Below are 18,309 nucleotides of genomic sequence, written 5' to 3'. Positions count from 1 at the left end.
TATATCACTGGTTGATGGATAATAAAGTTTCTTTAATTATTTAAAAAAAATTTTATGTTGTTTAACATTTTCTCGCTGACAAACGGGTAGACGGTTTAAAGTAGGTTATACTGACGAAGTACAAATGATTATTTTTGACCAAATATATTTATTATTGTCATTACATAAATTTAAATTACATTTATTACATTGAATGCCATTTTAGAGTGTCTCTTGTGTAAATCCCTGTCGAAAATGGTAAATTATGAATATGTTGTTACTTCTATAAGTCTAGTCTAGATGGGATACAGCTGCGGATACTCACGTCATAATTTGTGTGCCACTAAAACAATAAATAATATTTTACATTATCGTAAGAGTTGGATTTAAGGTTGAGGCAGAGGATAATATTAATAAAATACAATTGAATGGCTAATTTATTAACATCCTTCGAGCGCTAATGTCTAGATAGGATACAGCTACGGATACGCACATCAATATTGTATCATTTTTGTAACCTTGTATAACAATAATTCATATTTCCACAGTACTGTGACGGTTGAGAGTAGGGTTGGGTTAGGGGTAGACGTTAATAAAATACAGTTTAATGGGTAATTAATAAATGATATGAATGATACTCTGTATAATTACTGTTTTTACATTAATTTGATTGGTAGGTTAAGGGTAGGGGTTATGGTAGACGTTTCTAAAATTCAATAAATGAGTAATTTAATAAATAATATAAATTCTTATCGTCAACTTTCAACCGCAGCTGTATCTCTTCTAGTAACATACGGTTTTAAGACCGGGCTTAATTCTAGACAGGATACAGCTGCGGATACGCACATCTATATAGCATCATTTTTTTGACGCTGTATAACAATAATTATTATTTTTACATTATCGTGATGGCTGGGTTTATGGTTGTGGTAGACGTTAAAGAAATACATTTGAATGGGTAATTTTATAAATAATATGAATGATACTCCGTATAACTACTGTTTTTACAATAGTTTGATGGTTAGGTTTATGGTTGGGGTAGAGGTGGACGTTAATAAAATACAATTAATGCCTAATTCTATAAATAATATAAATTATTTTCGTTAATTTCCGAACACAGCTGTATCCCTTCTAGTAACAAGCCGTGCAAAGAAAGCGCATGAGGTTTGAAGCAGCTGTTTCCGGTGGGCCGGGCTTGCAGTTTAAGCGCCAGAACCTGATGTCCCGCCTGATTCAAATCATTGGACTGTAACAGTATCGCCGGTTTCTGCACGTTTCTGTAGTATTATTGCATAAAGAATAAAATGTCTCCAACAGCCAAAAGAGCCTGTCCCAGTCCTCTGAATGACAGCCTGGAGAAAAGACTCAAGCGCATCTCTATCGAAGGCAATATCGGTGAGTCTTTCACTGTACTTTGTCAGGTTACAGTAAGGATAATTTACTGCTGGAGACAACAATTAAACGCTTTTATCAAGTGTACACGACCTTTAATAGGGTCTGACGTCTATTTATGAGATTAATAGTCTGAAGTGTATTTAAATTGCATGTTTTAGACATTTTTAAGCGATATATTGAGGTTAGCGAACATTTCCTTTTACAAATGACTAGATTTTCTTGCAAATAACGTTACTCGTTTCTCTTTATTTAAAATGAGCCTTACAAAAATTAACAGTTTTTTGTAGTTTTGTACCATGCTAACCACAGATTAACTATGTTTTTGTAGCTTTGTACCATGCTAACCATAAATTAACTACTGTTTTTTTTGTAGTTTTTACTCAGTTAACCACAAATTAACTTGTTTTTTTGTAGTTTTTACTCTGGTAACCACAAATTAACTATTGTTTTTGTAGTTTTTACTATGTTAACTACAAATTTACTGTGTTTTTTGTAGTTTTTTTACCATGCTAATCACAAGTTAACCATGGTTTTGAGAAAGTGAATGTTAATAAAACTGTGGTATTGCAAATAATTATTAAAAAAAACACGATTAATGTGCTTTTGCTATAATAAAACCGCAGTCAATTTTCGTGAGGAACTTAATTTAAACTTATATTTTCATTTTAAGATCCAAAAAACCTTTGCGGAAGTTGTGTTGTGAACATTCCGCCTCGTATCCGCTTGTAGTGTTTCCGGCGGTTACTGAGAGAATGTTGGACTGTTGTATAAGAAGTTTAACTTGTATTATCTTTAAGATAATTATATATTTTTACTGCTCTAGCTGCGGGTAAATCCACCTTTGTTCGCCTGCTGGAGGAGCATGATAGAGAATGGGAGGTTGTACCGGAACCCATCGCTAGATGGTGCAATGTACAAACTCAACACGACGACCATGAGGTAACGTTACAGTCAAAAATACAAATATATAATAGGTTGTCTTAAAAAGACTTAAATTCACAGAAATATTGTGTTGTATGTCTTAAATCATTTTAAACAGGACTTAATTTTAGAAAGTTGTCGAAGTAATGTTACCCAATCAGGCCGAAACCCATCCAATCAGCAACAATCTATCTAAATATTTTTGTGTTTTTGTTTTTATTAACAAGAACCAGCATGTACAGTTTTCTTATACAATAAAATCACTTTACATTTCTTAACAAGAATGAAATAAGTGAGGGGGAAAAATAAATAAAGAAATAAAGGGATAAAAACACAGGAGAGGGTACATAATTATTAAATTACATACAAATATATTACGCACATTTTCCAATTTTAGTTATTAACAAGAGTTATTAATGCACTTTTACTACAGGAAATGCATATATACAAACATTTTTATGTAAAAATGTTAAAGGAGGAACATTTATTAATTGTTTTAATTGCTTTTCTATTTTTAGACTTGGAAATCACTTTTATATACATTTGAATCACCTTTTCTAAATATATATATATATATATATATATATATATATATATATATATATATATATATATATATATATATATAGATAGATAGATAGATAGATAGATAGATAGATAGATATATATCAGGGTTCCAGCGGGGTCTTAAAATGTTCTAAACTTCAAAAGCAAAATTTTAGGCCTTAAAAAGTCTTAAATTCGTTGAAATATTGTGTTTTAGATCTTAAATCATTTTAAACGGGTCTTAATTTTCCTCTGTCCAAGTTCAACTACACAATCGGGTCAACATCCATTAACAATCCATCTCAACAGAGGAAGAAATCTTAAAATTGAAATAAAAATACACTTTTTTCGCCAAAATGTATACTGTTTGCATTACAAATAAGGCAAAATTATCACAAAACTAAAATAAGACAAAAATGTCTATAAAATAAGAATTAGAAAAGTCTATAAAAGTAGGGCACAAGGTTTATAGAAAGAGTCACTTTCAAGCAGCAACAAGTAGTTTAAAATGAATTGTGCAGTGCAGGTGACGTTTGTTTTGATGTCTTATTTTTCTAATGCAGTGACAGTTGCGGTCGCTGTACGCTGTTGTGTGAGTTTGATAAACAGGCATGTAATCCAGCGCTGTGATGGAAACGGCTCAAACACTCATCCTTTGGGAATTAGCAAACAGAGGAGAGCAGCTGCTCACGCACTTATTATTACTATTGAGTTAATATAGTGTCGGTCAATTGCAAGAATTAATATGACATAATTTATATATAGTATATCAAATATGTCTTCATATTAAGAGGTTTTTATCAAATTGAACATAATGCAAGTACAGAAAAGCACGAACACTGTTGAATGACACCATGTTGATCAATATTAGATATTTAACAGATCTGCACTCTTTAACATTCACTTACTTCACATGTACCATGCTGTTACTCCTGACAGTTTTGCACTGTTCATTCTTTGCTGGATTTTGCACAACAGATTTTAACATTTACACTTGTATGTGTATAGAAAACATTTTTACTTCTTACTTTTGTTTATATCTTTTTATGTTTACTTTTATGCATTGTCTTCCAATTGCCTATTTTTAAAATTATAATATTTTTAATATACCTTAAACCTTAGTTGACATAAAGTGTGGACAGCAAAGTAAAAGTTGCATTGTACAGGGAACCTGATTCATTACTGTGCATATGACAATAAACACTTTGAAGCTTGAATCTTAGTTTTTAAATGCATTATTCATTTAATGATGTTAAGGAAATATTTTAATGCACAGTACAATATTTACTCATTTATTTATTGTGATTTTAGTATTTTGTTTAAAGACTTCACATTTTTAGAGGGGGATACGTTTATATGGCATAAATAACTTAATAAAATTGCATAAACTTTTTAATAATAGGCAATTATTGATTTATATTTACATAAAAAATACAAATATAATAAAAAAATTATTAGAGTAAAATAAAAATTAACAAATAGAATCACACACACACACACACACATATACACACACACACACACACACACACACACACACACACAAAATTAATACAAATCTAAAAACCTCAAATTAAATTCTATTGTCTTTTAAAAATATAAATGCTGAGAAAAAGTATTTATTTATTAGCTGTAGCACTGATCAGTAAGTACAATGTAGTGTGTAGATGTAATTATAATTTTTTTTTGTACAATATATTTATTTATTTCAATTTGCATATCACAGCAGATTACACAATTACAGAATAATAATCATGAAGGCACAGAAAACTTTTTACCCCCCATTCTCCCTCCCAACAACCCATTCCCTTAAAAAAAAAATAATAATAATAAATAAATAGATAAAATAAAAATAAATAAATATAATGAAAAAGGGGGGAAAGCGGGGGGGGGGGGGGGGGGGGGGGGGGGGGGGGGGTTGTTTAAATCAGGTAGAGTGTTTCCTGAGTCTGGTTAGACCATGATACTTTCTATATTCCTAAGCTTGTTCTTGTTGTAGCAGACTGCCAACATTTACATTGTACTTCAGGAAGTTATTAAAAGGTCTCCAGATATCTTCAAACACATTTTGTTTCTTTTTGACCATGTATGTGACCTTTTCCATTGACATATGTGATGCCGTTTCTTTAATCCACTTTCCTATTCTAGGTTCATTTATATTTTTCCAATTAAGAGCAATAATACGTTTAGCTTGTAAAATACACGTTTATGAATCTGACCTCTTTGCTTTGTAAGAGAGGGCTGACAGGAAATATACCCAGGATAAAAATCTTAGGATCTAATGGATGTAATTTAAGAATTTATAATTACTGATTTGTGTGGTTATGAGTAAATATTAATAATTACATATTACTATTTATTCATTTTCCTTAAGCTTAGTCCCTTTATTTATCAGGGGTCGCCGCCGCGGAATGAACCGCCAACTTATCCAGCATATGTTTTACACAGCGGATGCCCTTCCAGCTGCAACCCAGCAATAGGAAACATCCATACACTCTCATTCACACTCATACACTTTTGCCAGTTTAGTTTATTCAATTCACCTATAGCGCATGTCTTTAGACTGTGGGGGAAACCGGAGCACCCGGAGGAAACCCACGCGAACACAGGGAGAACATGCAAACTGAAACAGAAATGCCAACTGGCCCAGCCGGGGCTTGAACTAACGTTCTTGCTGTGAGGCGGCAGTGCTAACCACTGAGCCACCGTAGACCTATATTACTAATTATTAGTGGGAAAAAAAATAATTACTTAATGAGTGAAAGTGGTAAGGCTAGTATATAATTATAATATATTATAATTATAATATAAATATGAATTCGTAAGGAATAGATTTTTGGTTTTTAGAATTACAAAATTTTTAAAAGAAAGTAATGGAAAAAAACATTGTTTTCAATAAATAAATAATAAAATCTATTTTAAATTTGATATCAGAAATGATAAATAATTATGATTGATTAATGATTTTTGTCTTTCCTGTTAAATGCACACAGATATAGCAAACAGTATATTGTGGTGGTCTGGAGGTATTGCATGTGTTTGTGTGTGTTTCAGGAACTGACCACCTCTCAGAAGAGATCATTGATAATTACTGATTTGTGTTGTAATTAGCAAATATTAATTAATACATATTACTAATTATTAGTGAAAACAAATGTGTGAATAGTGGTATGGATAGAAAAAAAATCAGTAATTATAACATAAATATGAAAGCTTTAGTGTCATATTTTTTGTTTTGTTTTCAGAGTTACAGAATTTTTAAAAGAATGTAATGAAAAACAAAATGTTTATTTCAATAAATAATAAAATCTATTAAAATTAATTTGATAAATAATCATGATTGATTAATAATTTTTGTCTGTCTTGTTAAATGCACACAGATAACGCATATACTGTGGTGGTGTGCAGGTCTAGCATGTGTTTGTGTGTGTTTCAGGAGCTGACCACCTCTCAGAAGAGCGGAGGGAACGTGCTGCAGATGATGTACGAGAAGCCGGAGCGCTGGGCCTACACATTCCAGAGCTACGCCTGCATGAGCCGCATCCGCTCGCAGATCAAATCCACCAACGGCAAGCTGAGAGAGGCCGAAGATCCGGTGCAGTTCTTCGAGAGATCCGTCTACAGCGACAGGTGAACGACTCAAAACATTTACACCTGTTATTAACTACAGCTGGGTTTAAAACAAACAAAAAAAGTAAGTTTTACAATGGACCCTTTTCACATTATTGGGTTTGTCAATGGAGGAAGTCTTCAAAGTTGGGTAAACTTAGAGCGCAGTGAATGAGAGAGTACAACAAATAACAAATACGATCCTATTTGCTGAAATAATAAAAGAAAAACTCCACGATGGTGTTATCAAGACTTACAGAAAAAGAAAAAATAAATAGTGGGAGACTGATAACGGCAGCCAGAAGAGAGAACAACGTCAAATTTACCGTCCTGTCCCCACAAACACTTCACTTCAAACACCTTACATAAGCGGTAATTTATTTTTTTAATAATTTGACTCAAAGATGATATAACACATACATAAATGCATTTAAATATTTATATGTTCTTAAAAAAAATCTAAGTATTAAAAACTTTCAAGGATTTAAGATGCTGATAACCGTTTTACGCGTCATGACAGTCTTGTAAAAAGGGTCCATAAGTATTTTTGTTTGGAAAATAGAGTTGTGGAATGCTTAATTCTGATTGGCTGATGAACGTTCTAAGGTAATGCCCAGCTAAAGTTGTTCTAGGCAGGTTTTGAGTGCGTTACAGTTCCATATCAGCTATTTTATTTATTTATCAGCTTGTAGCACTGAATACTGCTACAGCTTTATGTATATACAAAACTATTTACTACTTGGCGATTACTGATTTATGTAATATGCATAAAAATACAGTAATAATTGAAATAATTATTGAAGATTGCAATAATAATTCAAGGAATTAAATCATATGTTATATGCATGTATGTCTGTATGTATATATGTACACTACCTGACAAAAGTCTTGTTGTCGATCCCAGTTGTAGAGCAACAGATAATAACTTGACTTCTAGTTGATCATTTGATAAAGTGGCAGAAGAGATTTTTCTGATGGATCATCTGTTGAACTGCATCCCAATCATCACTAATACTGCAGATGACCTACTGGAACCCACATGAACCCACGATTCTCACAGAAATCAGTCAAGTTTGGTGACGGAAACATCATGGTTTGGGGTTACATTCAATATGAGGGCGTGTGAGAGATCTGCAGAGTGGATGACAACATCAACTGCCTGAGGTATCAAGATATTTGTGCTGCCCATTACATTACAAACCACAGGAGAGGGCAAATTCTTCAGCAGGATAGCGCTCCTTCTCATACTTCAGCCTCCACATCAAAGTCCTGAAAGCAAAGAAGGTCAATGTGCTCAAGGATTGGCCAGCCCAATCACCAGACATGAACATTATTGAGCATGTCTGGGATAAGATGGAGGAGGCATTGAAGATGAGTCCAAAGAATCTTGATGAACTCTGGGAGTCCTGCAAGAACGCTTTCTTTGCCATTCCAGATGACTTTATTAAGTGATTTGAGTCATTGCAGAGATGTATGGATGCAGTCCTCCAAGCTCATGGGAGTCATACACAATATTCATTATTTTTCCACTGCACCATGACTCTATATTCTGTACTCTACATTATTTTTGTTAAGTCACAAGACTATTGTCCAAGGTAAAATAAGTGTGATCTAGAGGCCTTTGCCTTTTATATAAGCCACTTCTGACACCAAATGATCAACTAGAAGTCAAGTTATTGTTTGTTGTTCCTAAAACAGACAGAAACCTGACTAACTTCTTTAATACAATAATGAACCATTTCTTTTGGTGTGGTAACCATAGCATAACAGGTATAATTGAATTGGGTCCATTGAATAATTAGAAAATAATGCAGACCCAGTGTGTAATGGCACATCACCACCACCAGGTGTGCATTATTTTCTAATTTTCCAACAGCCCTTCATTAATTATTCCTTACTTATAAAACGGAAGGTCTTTGATTTTGAAAACTCCCCTGCTATATTTCATTTTGTTTATGACTACTTGTTAGTGCATCTGAAATAAAAGTTATTCTGTTTTAATGAACAGGTGCACCTGATATAAAGGGAACACTGATCACTGTTACAAAGATCAGTAGGGTTTGTTTTAAATCTATATTAACTGAATCAAGTCAAGAGCTCATGAATCAAAGCCTGAATCGATACCCAGCTCTAATATTAACATCCGTAATCAAACCAAAAGCATCTCCGCATTTCTCTTATTGTTATGCAACAATTATGTCACCAATTGAAATGAACGCACATGTAATCGGCTTTCTCTTTTAATCACCCTGATGTGTGTGTGTGTTGCAGGTACATCTTCGCCTCTAACCTGTACGAGAGCGAGTGTGTGAACGAGACAGAGTGGGCCATCTATCAGGACTGGCACAGCTGGCTGCATAAGCAGTTTGGGAAGCACATTGAGCTGGATGGCATCATTTACCTGAGGGCGAAGCCAGAGGTAGAAATGCACAGCTGGACGGGCAAATGCAAACGTGCCAGGGATTATAGTTTGGATAAACGAAGAGGTTTTTGTGTTTCAGAGGTGTTTGGAGCGACTGCATCTGAGAGGAAGAGAGGAGGAGCAAGGCATTCCTTTGGAGTATCTGGAGAAACTGCATTATAAACATGAGTGCTGGTTACAGCACAGGACCATGAGGTAACACACAGACAGCACTAAAATATCTTAACCCACTACGTACTGTTCAAATTTACTACCCTTTTGTTATTCAATGCCTGTTTTTGCCCCATTGACTTCCATTATAATAGCATTTTTGAAATTCCAAAGCTTTGACAGCTAATAATCATGCATTCTTGATTGCTGGTAATATATTTATGTGTATATGTGGGGGATATAAGTATTGAACATGTCATGTTTTTTCCTGAAAATAATATTTCTAAAGGAGCTGTTGATGGCGCAGTGGGTAGCGCTGTCGCCTTGCAGCTAGAAGGTCGCTGGTTCGAGCCTCGGCTGGGTCAGTTTTCATTTCTGCAGTGTGTCCGCAGGTTCTTAAAGTATTAAAAGTTGTCGGCGCCGGTGGTGTAGTGGTTGGTGCGTCGGCACGTGCACTCTGGTGCTAACGGCGACCCGGGTTAGATTCCCACCTCGTGGTCCTGTACCGGTCCTTCCCCTCTCTCTGCTCCCCACGTTTTCCTGTCAATACTCTCTACTGTCCTGTCCATTAAAGGTGACCCCCCCCCCCCACCACCACCCAAAAAAAACAAAAAAAAGTATTAAAAGTTAATAAGTCAATGAGAAAATTAAGGCCCCTAAAATATATTAAAAAGTCTTACTCGGGTCTTAAATTTTGTTCAAGCGTTGTCCAAAGTGTTTGACTCCAAAAAAGCATAAATATATTTATTTTTCTCCTAATATTATCAACAGCGTGCTCGATCCACAAGATTGGTTTGGGCCAGGGCGCGTCCGGCCATGCTCCACCGTCAAGGTGATGTCACGTAATTTGCGACAAACGCGGGAAGGTGATGAGACGCTCTACACATGTAGCGAAACCATAAACCGAAACACACGGCAAAATGGGAAGACGTAAAAGACGAGTTTAAACAGTGGCTGAAGCCTGCTGCCGAAAACAACCACGTAATTTATTCTCTCAAGCTTTGTTTCTTCCGAGCTGATCTGAGTTCTGTTGCACGGATGTGCTCCATTCATTTATTTAACTACAACTGTTTACTAACAACTGTTTGTTAAGTTAAAGGTTTGATACTGATTACAGCTTGAAGTGGAAATGAGGTCTTAAAATATTCTGAGAAGGTTTTTAAAAATTCTTAAAAAGGTATTGAAATTACCTTTAGGATTCCTGCATATACCCTGTTCTGTGTGGAGTTTGCATGTTCCCCCCTGTGTTCGCGTGGGTTTTCTGCGGGTGTTCCGGTTTCCCCCACAGTCCAAAGACATGCACTGTAGGTGAATTGAATAAACTAAACTGTCCGTAGTGTATGTGTGTGAATGAGGGTGTTTCCCAGTGATGGGCTGCAGCTGGAAGGGTATCCGCTGCGTAAAACATGTGCTGGATAAGTTGGTGGTTCATTCCGCTGTGGGGACCCCTGATTAATAAAGGGACTAAGCCTAAAATAAAATGAATGAATAAATAAAGGAGCTGTTGACGTGGAATTAAACTAGATTTTGGTAAAAACAACATAAAAATAAAAGAAAACAAAAATTTGAGAAATTCGTTGTGTCATAGCAATGAAATGACACAAGGCGAAAGTGCTGAACTACTGAAACATATTTAATACTTTATATAAAAGGCTTTTTTGGTGATGGCAGCTTAAAGACGCCTCTCATATGGAGGATAAAGTCATGCATTGCTCAGGTGTGAGTTTCTCACAGACGTCAACAGAGTGTAAAAATCTGTAGGCCTCGTCTGTCAAATCTGAGCTTTATTTTGTATTTTCTATTGGATTTAAGTCAGGTGATTGGCTGAGCCATTCTACAGCTTGATTTTCTTTCTCTGAATCCATTTGAGAGTTTCCTTCGCTGTTTTGGATCATTGCTGTTTCGCAATATGCGATCTTCAGCGATCTTGTGTTCTCCTGTAACGTCCTCATCAACTACCAAAGTTCAGCTCCAAAACTCAAGATTGCAAGAACGGAGGATGTGTGAAGTTCCTGGATGCGTTCTTGCTATCAAGAACAATGCAGCTTTGAGCACCAAACTCGCTCTCGAAGTCCCAGAAGTCATTGCGACTAGAGGTGGGAAGCCAGCATTTTTTAATATAGATTTATTAGTAAAGTTCAGAGATATAACTTATTTATCTCAGGAGTTTCCCTAAATGAAACGGTGAAAGTAAACATTAACATGAAAATCTTAATAAAGGTATAAACACAGCCTTTATGCATAGTATATGCGTCATTTGGCCCTGCATCATTTCGTTTTATTACACACAACTTCATTTGTAAACAAATTTTTTTTTTCATATATGGATTTTATTGGTTCTCAACATCTGGTGAAAATTCCAAGTCACCAGCACCTTTAGAAATATATTTTCTGAGAAAAATGGTGACGTGTTGAATACCAGTGGTGTAAAGAGTACTGAAAAATCATACTCAAGTAAAAGTAGCATTACTTACCTAAAAATGTAGTGCGAGTGGAGTAAAAGTATCTGCTGTAAATATTACTCAAAGTATGAGTAAAAAGTAGAACTTTCAAAAGTACTCAAGAGTAGCTAGTAGTGAGTATTACGCTATAAAAAGCTGATGCGTTTACATGTAATTTGTACATGTGTGTGTAAACGTAACATTCTGTAGTGCATTTAGTTATTGCCCAGCAGGCACACAATATCATAAGACGTTAATATTAGAGTAGATTTAGGTTGTTGTGTAAGGTGACCAAAATTCAATGTCTAGCCAATGTTGTTTATAGGACATAAGACATTGTTATTTTGATGTCTAATAACGTCAAGCAACGTTGATATTTGGTTGATTTTAGGTTGTGTTAGAAAGTGACCAAAATCCAACGTCGAACATCTTAAACGTTATATTGACATTAAATACTGACATTTATTCATCAGGTATGGCAACCAAAATCCATCATCTGATAGACTTCATAATGGTAACATCCACACAACGTGAAAAACATTATTAGAGGTTGATATTTGGTTGATTTTAGGTTGGTTGTTAGACATTGACGTCAACCTGATTTTCATTTCCAAACAAAATGCAACGTCTCCACGAAGTTGGGCTACAACGTCAATAGTAATACAGTAAATGTCGGTCATCTTCTCACCAATGAAATGCATCTAACCAGTCTCTGGGTCAATGTGTGTAAAGATTTTGGACATCTTGGACACTTTTAATGCTTCCAAGCAGTTTGCTGCAATTATACCTCCATGTCTTGAGGTAGTTCATTATGATGTGGTTTACCTTCTATGTGCGATTTGATTGGACAGGAATCACAGGACTAATTTTTCTAATCCCCATAGACAAAAAAGGTAGTGACTGCAGGTTGAATGAAAATAGTGAAGTAAAAGTACTGATACTGCAATAAAAATGTACTCAAGGGAAAGTAAAAGTGCACATTTTTAAAACTACTCCGTAAATTACAATTTCTGAGAAAAACTACTCAATTACAGTCATGTGAGTATTTGTAATTAGTTACTTTACACCACTGTTGAATACTTATTTCCCCCACTGTATGTATAGAAAAAGCACAAATGGATTAGTTATATGCCCTCATTACTGTGTATGTGTGCAGTACGGACTTTGATTATCTGAATGATGTGCCCGTTCTCACCCTGGATGTCAATGATGACTTTAAAGACAACAACATGATGTGTGCTGATATGATTGAGAAGGTACGACACACACACACACACACACACACTGTAAAAAGTGATTAGTTACTTAAAGCGACTGAACTAATTGCCTTAAAAGCAGCAAGTTGACTTTACAGTAATGTAAGTAAACCCATTGTAACTTAAAACTGTTAAGTTGACTGAATGTTTATAATTATGCTAATTGTACTCGCTTTTTTAAAGTCAACTAATCCCTTTTTACAGTGTCAGACTATTTTAGCACATCTGTTTTCAAATAATTACTGTAATTATCACAAAATTACATATTTGGTGTGTCATTAAGTCTATAAAATCTACACTTACAGCCTGTATTGAATTTAGAAGACACACTGGAGTCTGGAAGAGCACATTATTTTAGTTACTGTCATTTTGTTAGATACAGAAAAGCTGGAAAAACCCAAATATAAAAGGTGTACTGGAAAAAGTGATTAGTTTACTTTTATATTAAAAAAAGGTGAGTACAATTTGCATAATTATAAAAATTCAGTCAACTTGGCAGTTTCAAGTTAGAATGGGTTTACTTGCATTGTTTTTGTAAAGTCAACTTGTTGCTTTTTATGCAATTGGTTTACTCGCTTTAAGTAACTAATCACTTTTTACAGTGCACACACACACACACACACACACACACACACACTTCAGCTTGCTATCTTAAAGAACACAGGTAAACAGAGTGACCACTATGATTATGTTTAACCTTTTAAAACACACACTGAATATTCAGCCATCACATGCTTAACGAATCTTGGAAAAACATGAGTGAATAATGAATTTGTGTTTCTGCATTAACCCAATCCAGCACATCACTCTTCAGTGTGTTCGGTGAAAGTGTGGGTGATGTTTGTCAAATGAGGCAGAACTGAAATGCAGTCTTATGATGAGGGTGCAATACAGGCGCCATTATATACTGCAGTAAATGCACATTATGCATGATTAGATGCAGTCGAAACGCAGCACATATATGTATTACAGCCATTGTAGAGCATAAACACACATGCATCATACAGACAGAGCAAGAATAATGCATTTACAAGTTGTTTTTTTGTCTTTCCAGGTAAAGGAGTTTCTGAGCACCCTGTGATTATGAGAAAATGTACTTGTGTTTGTGTGTGTGTGTGTGTGTTTTAAGTTTTCTGTGTCAAATAGGGACAAAAATCAAAAATATCCATTAAGCACTTATCAATGTTTTATGTTATTTAAATGTTTTTACCTTTTTGTACTTTCATGCCTTGTAAATTAAATATTAAATAACGGGTAATAACAACATTTATTTTTCTTTAAAGATTATTCTGCTCAACACAGCTCTGTTTATTTGATCAAAAATACAGTATCAGTACACTCTAAAAAATGTTTGGTTGCTTTGTAAGAACTGTTGAGTTAAAATTGTTCATTGAAATTGAATCTGAAAAAATAACCCAACTTTAGGTTTGACCTGACATTGGGTTATGACAACTCAACTTTTTTTTTTTAAGTTTATTATTATGAAAGATTGAAATTAAAAATAACTTTTATTGTCGACACCAGTGGTGTTGTGGTTAGTGCGTCGACACATGCACTCCAGTGCTCACGGCGACCCAAGTTCGATTCCGCCTCGCGGTCCTATGCCGATCCTTCCCCTCTCTCTGCTCCCCATGCTTTCCTGTCAACACTCTCTACTGTCCTGTCTGATAAAGGTGAAACCCCTGAAAAAATAATAAAAATAAATTAAAAATAACTTTTATTCTAATGTTTACATCGTGTCCTAACAACACGCGATTCGACAAGATTTTAGTGACGAGCAGTTTGTCGGTCTGCACCAAAGCACGTCATGATTTAGCCAAGTACGATACAATCCTGGATTATTATCTGTGATGTAGGCATGGGCCGGTATAAGATTCTGACGGTTTGATAACCTTGGATAAAAATCTCACGGTTTCACGGTATTGTGCTCACTGCTCTAAAATATCTTCTATTTAAATGTCTGGGTAAAAAACTACAACTTTTTTCGCCTTTGAAAACAATATTCTCTTATTTATTGAAAGATTTATGATATTTTGGAACAGTAAACACATCAGGCTAAATAAATCAAGTGAATCATTGACTTCTGCAGTCTTCATTTGTTTCAAAAACACAGACTTCTTTACTATTTAAAACGCCATCTTTATTCTGCTGGAGATACTGTTGTCTTAAAAACTAAAATAAATAAATCAAGATCTTACACATACCTTAGGAATGGTATTACAGAAAATTTAGGCGGTTTTTAAACCTTGACTTTTCCAAACCGCGGTATACCTTGAAAACGGTTACTGTCCCATGCCTACTGTGATGACCTTGAAACAGTGTTTTGTTCAAAAAATGTAGTCCATACCTATTCCCTACCCCAAAACCCAACCATAACTGTAAATATTCCCAAAATCAGTGGAATAATAGTTGGATAACAATCATGTAGAAGTGTATAGACATAACTGTAAGCCTAAATTTACCATTAAGTGAAGTTTTATAAACTAATGTATAGAGGTGCACATGATATGATTGACTCATCCGTAATCAGTAATAATCCAGTCAGATTGATTCAAGCTTTCACTAAATAGACCGAATTCGCCCTACTACCTCATCTTTGTTTTGGAAGAATCCCTTCTTCTACCCCATCTCCTACTTTTCCTCCCTTTACCAGGGGGAGCTATCAAACCCTTATAGATCTCGGACCCCCTTATATCCTTATTGACCAGGCGGGAGCCCTGGGCTCAATTATCTCCGAGCTCAGGGTTCTCTCCCAGGACAGCCTGCCAAACCTGCTATTGGCATCAAGCATATCTAAGTGTGAACTCTTGAATGGTAAACGTATCCCTTAGTTCTTATTGAAATGTTGATTCAGGAACATGTCATGCTTGGTGAAATCAGGTTAGGGTTGCACCAAACACAATGTGACATGACGGAAACATTTAAATACCAGCCACTGCACTCCCAACGAAATGGTTAAAGCTGTTCATCTAATTAATACATATTAAAGCTCTTTAGTAGGCTACTGAGTGACTGTTGTTAATCACATTTCTGACTTTAATTTTCAAGCAGTTTGCTAGTTATTTTATTTTCAAGATCTGAGGTGAACTATCTGCTGCTGCTTTCAATAGTATGGAAATAAATGTCACGTAAAAGGGTATTTGAAGTCGCATGGGGAGCATTAAAAACTGAATAATGCACATAATCAGTACCTGAGGTGATCTTTGTCGGTAGTATATGCTAGGGCTGCACAATATTGGAAAAATCTGATATTGCGATATTAAATTTTTCTGCGATAAATCAGGGTATCTGCAGGGTCTTAAATAGTTTTAAAATGTCTTATATCTCAAAAGCTAAATTGTAGGCCTTAACAAGTCTACTAGGTCTAAATCCACTGAAATATTGTGCTGTAGGTCTTAAATCTTTTTTTTTAACAGCTCTTAATTTTCATTTGTTCATGTATAGCTACCCAATCTGGCCATTAACACCCATACAATCGACAACAATCTCAATAAAACTTTTAACTTTTATTTAAAAATAGCATTTAATTACTTTCCTTACAGTAATTTTTTAAAAAATTCTCCATTTATTTACTGCTGAAGATACTGGCCAGATTTTTTATTATTAAATTATTATTATTATTATTGTATTTTTAAATGTTTTATATTATAATCCATTTTGATAGGGAATGTAAAAATATTTGGGATCAGGGAAATTCAAATAAAATCCTTTTTATGCATTTAAGCCCTGAATATGTCTGAAATTTCGTTCATAATGGTCTTGAAAATGTTTTAAAATGTCTTAAATTTCACTTGGTGAAACCTGCAGAAACCCTGTAAATACAGTTTCACAAGATGAATAGCACTGCTTGATGGCTTTCTGATGAGTCCAACAGTATTTACATGCAGTAATTGAATAATCACAATGCAAAAAATGCTTTTCTTACTTTGCTTCGTCTCATCTCCAGTCCAAATATCTAAAAAAAAAATCTTAGATGAAATAAGGCAAAATTAGGATTTTTTTTTTCCTTTAAAACAAGCTATACTATCTGCCTGTGGGGTAAGTTAAATAATCTTGTTTTTGTTTTGAAATGTAGGTATTTGGACTAGAAACAAAGACAGAAATTCTAAGAAATAAAAACTTTTGTTGCATAAATTGTGTAAATTCCCTATAAATACATTGTTTAAAAACAATTCTGTAGCTTCTGATCAACTATAATCCAGACTTAACATTGCATATCTTTGCGATGTGACTGTTAAGTCGTGACATGAAATACTGTTTGCGAGTCCAAGCCGCTACTCATTTGAATTGAGAAAATATTCGTTTATGACGGCTTTTTAGACATATCATACATTAAAGTGGTTTATATATGAAATCATGATGTACACAACAGTCTCTGGACTTGCTGCATCACAGACATCAGTATTTTAACAATTAATTGAAAAAAATCACTTTCTGACTCGAATATTAGGCATGGATATATATTGCGATCGTGATTTTCGAAAGTATTACATCGCTTCGCAAATGTTTACTATTACCATTTGATGAGTCTCCCCATATACTTCTCTGACCACATTTCTAGAACTGCTCGATCTTGCGGATTCGCACTCTATAACATCAGAAAGGTCCGACCCTTCCTATCTGAACATACAGCTCAACTCATTGCTCAAGCTCTTGTTCTCTCCAAACTGGACTATTGCAACTCTCTACTAGCCGGGCTTCCAGCTAATTCTATCAAACCTCTTCAGCTGCTTCAGAACGCAGCAGCACGAGTGGTCTTTGATGAACCCAAAAGAGCACATGTCACTCCGCTACTCACCCGTTTGCACTGGCTGCCAGTTGCTGCCCGCATCAAATTCAAAGCTCTGATGTTTGCTTACAAAGTGACCTCTAGCTGTGCTCCTTCGTATCTGCTCACTTCTGCAGATATATGTGCCCTCCAGAAACTTGAGTTCTGTAAATGAACGTTGCCTCGTGGTTCCATCCCTAAGAGGGAAGAAATCACTTTCCCAAACTCTCACATTCAATCTGCCCAGTTGGTGGAATGAACTCCCTAACTACATCAGAACAGCAGAGTCACTTGCTGTCTTCAAGAAACGACTAAAAACTCAACTGTTTAGTCTCCACTTTCCTTCCTAATCTGTAATTGCTTCTCTGGCTATACCACTATCTGTACTCTCTCTCAAAAAAAAAAAAAACACATTACTAATGCTTTGCTTCTGAAACTTGTCTGTAGCACTTGTTCACTGCTGCTCTTATAGTCGTGTAAATTGCTTCCTTGTCCTCATTTGTAAGTCGCTTTGGATAAAAGCGTCTGATAAATGACTAAATGTAAATGTAAATATAGTTTGATAGAGCGCTTAGACCTAGAAGCTGCTTCACGTGACGTCATACTCAAGCTGATTGCTGATGTGCACATCGAGATATCGATATCCAAACGATATATTGCGCAGCCCTAGTATATCTTGTTTTTCTGCTGCAACATCGCGGGAATAAAAGCATTTCTAAAATAGAAATTTTGCTGTTGCGGATGGTCACTTGCGACAAATACTAATTGCTGCAATTTAATCATAAAGATCATTTTTATCGCATCGCCTGTTGTTAGGACATG

At 35.1% G+C, this 18,309-nt stretch overlaps 1 protein-coding gene across 1 annotated transcript; it reads left to right on the top strand.

The window, feature by feature from the left end:
• The first annotated feature begins 1,185 nt into the window (after nt 1-1,185).
• dck (deoxycytidine kinase) lies at nt 1,186-13,985 on the top strand. Its single transcript, XM_056446655.1, has 7 exons — nt 1,186-1,374; nt 2,198-2,313; nt 6,278-6,471; nt 8,722-8,869; nt 8,952-9,067; nt 12,620-12,719; nt 13,774-13,985. Exons 1-7 carry the CDS (start codon nt 1,284-1,286, stop codon nt 13,798-13,800), a joined length of 792 nt encoding a protein of 263 aa, XP_056302630.1. The 5' UTR covers nt 1,186-1,283; the 3' UTR covers nt 13,801-13,985.
• The last annotated feature ends 4,324 nt before the right edge of the window (nt 13,986-18,309 follow it).

Source organism: Danio aesculapii, chromosome 21, assembly GCF_903798145.1.
Source record: "Danio aesculapii chromosome 21, fDanAes4.1, whole genome shotgun sequence".
Lineage (NCBI taxonomy): Eukaryota > Metazoa > Chordata > Actinopteri > Cypriniformes > Danionidae > Danio > Danio aesculapii.
This window is presented reverse-complemented; position numbering and strand designations above follow the sequence as displayed.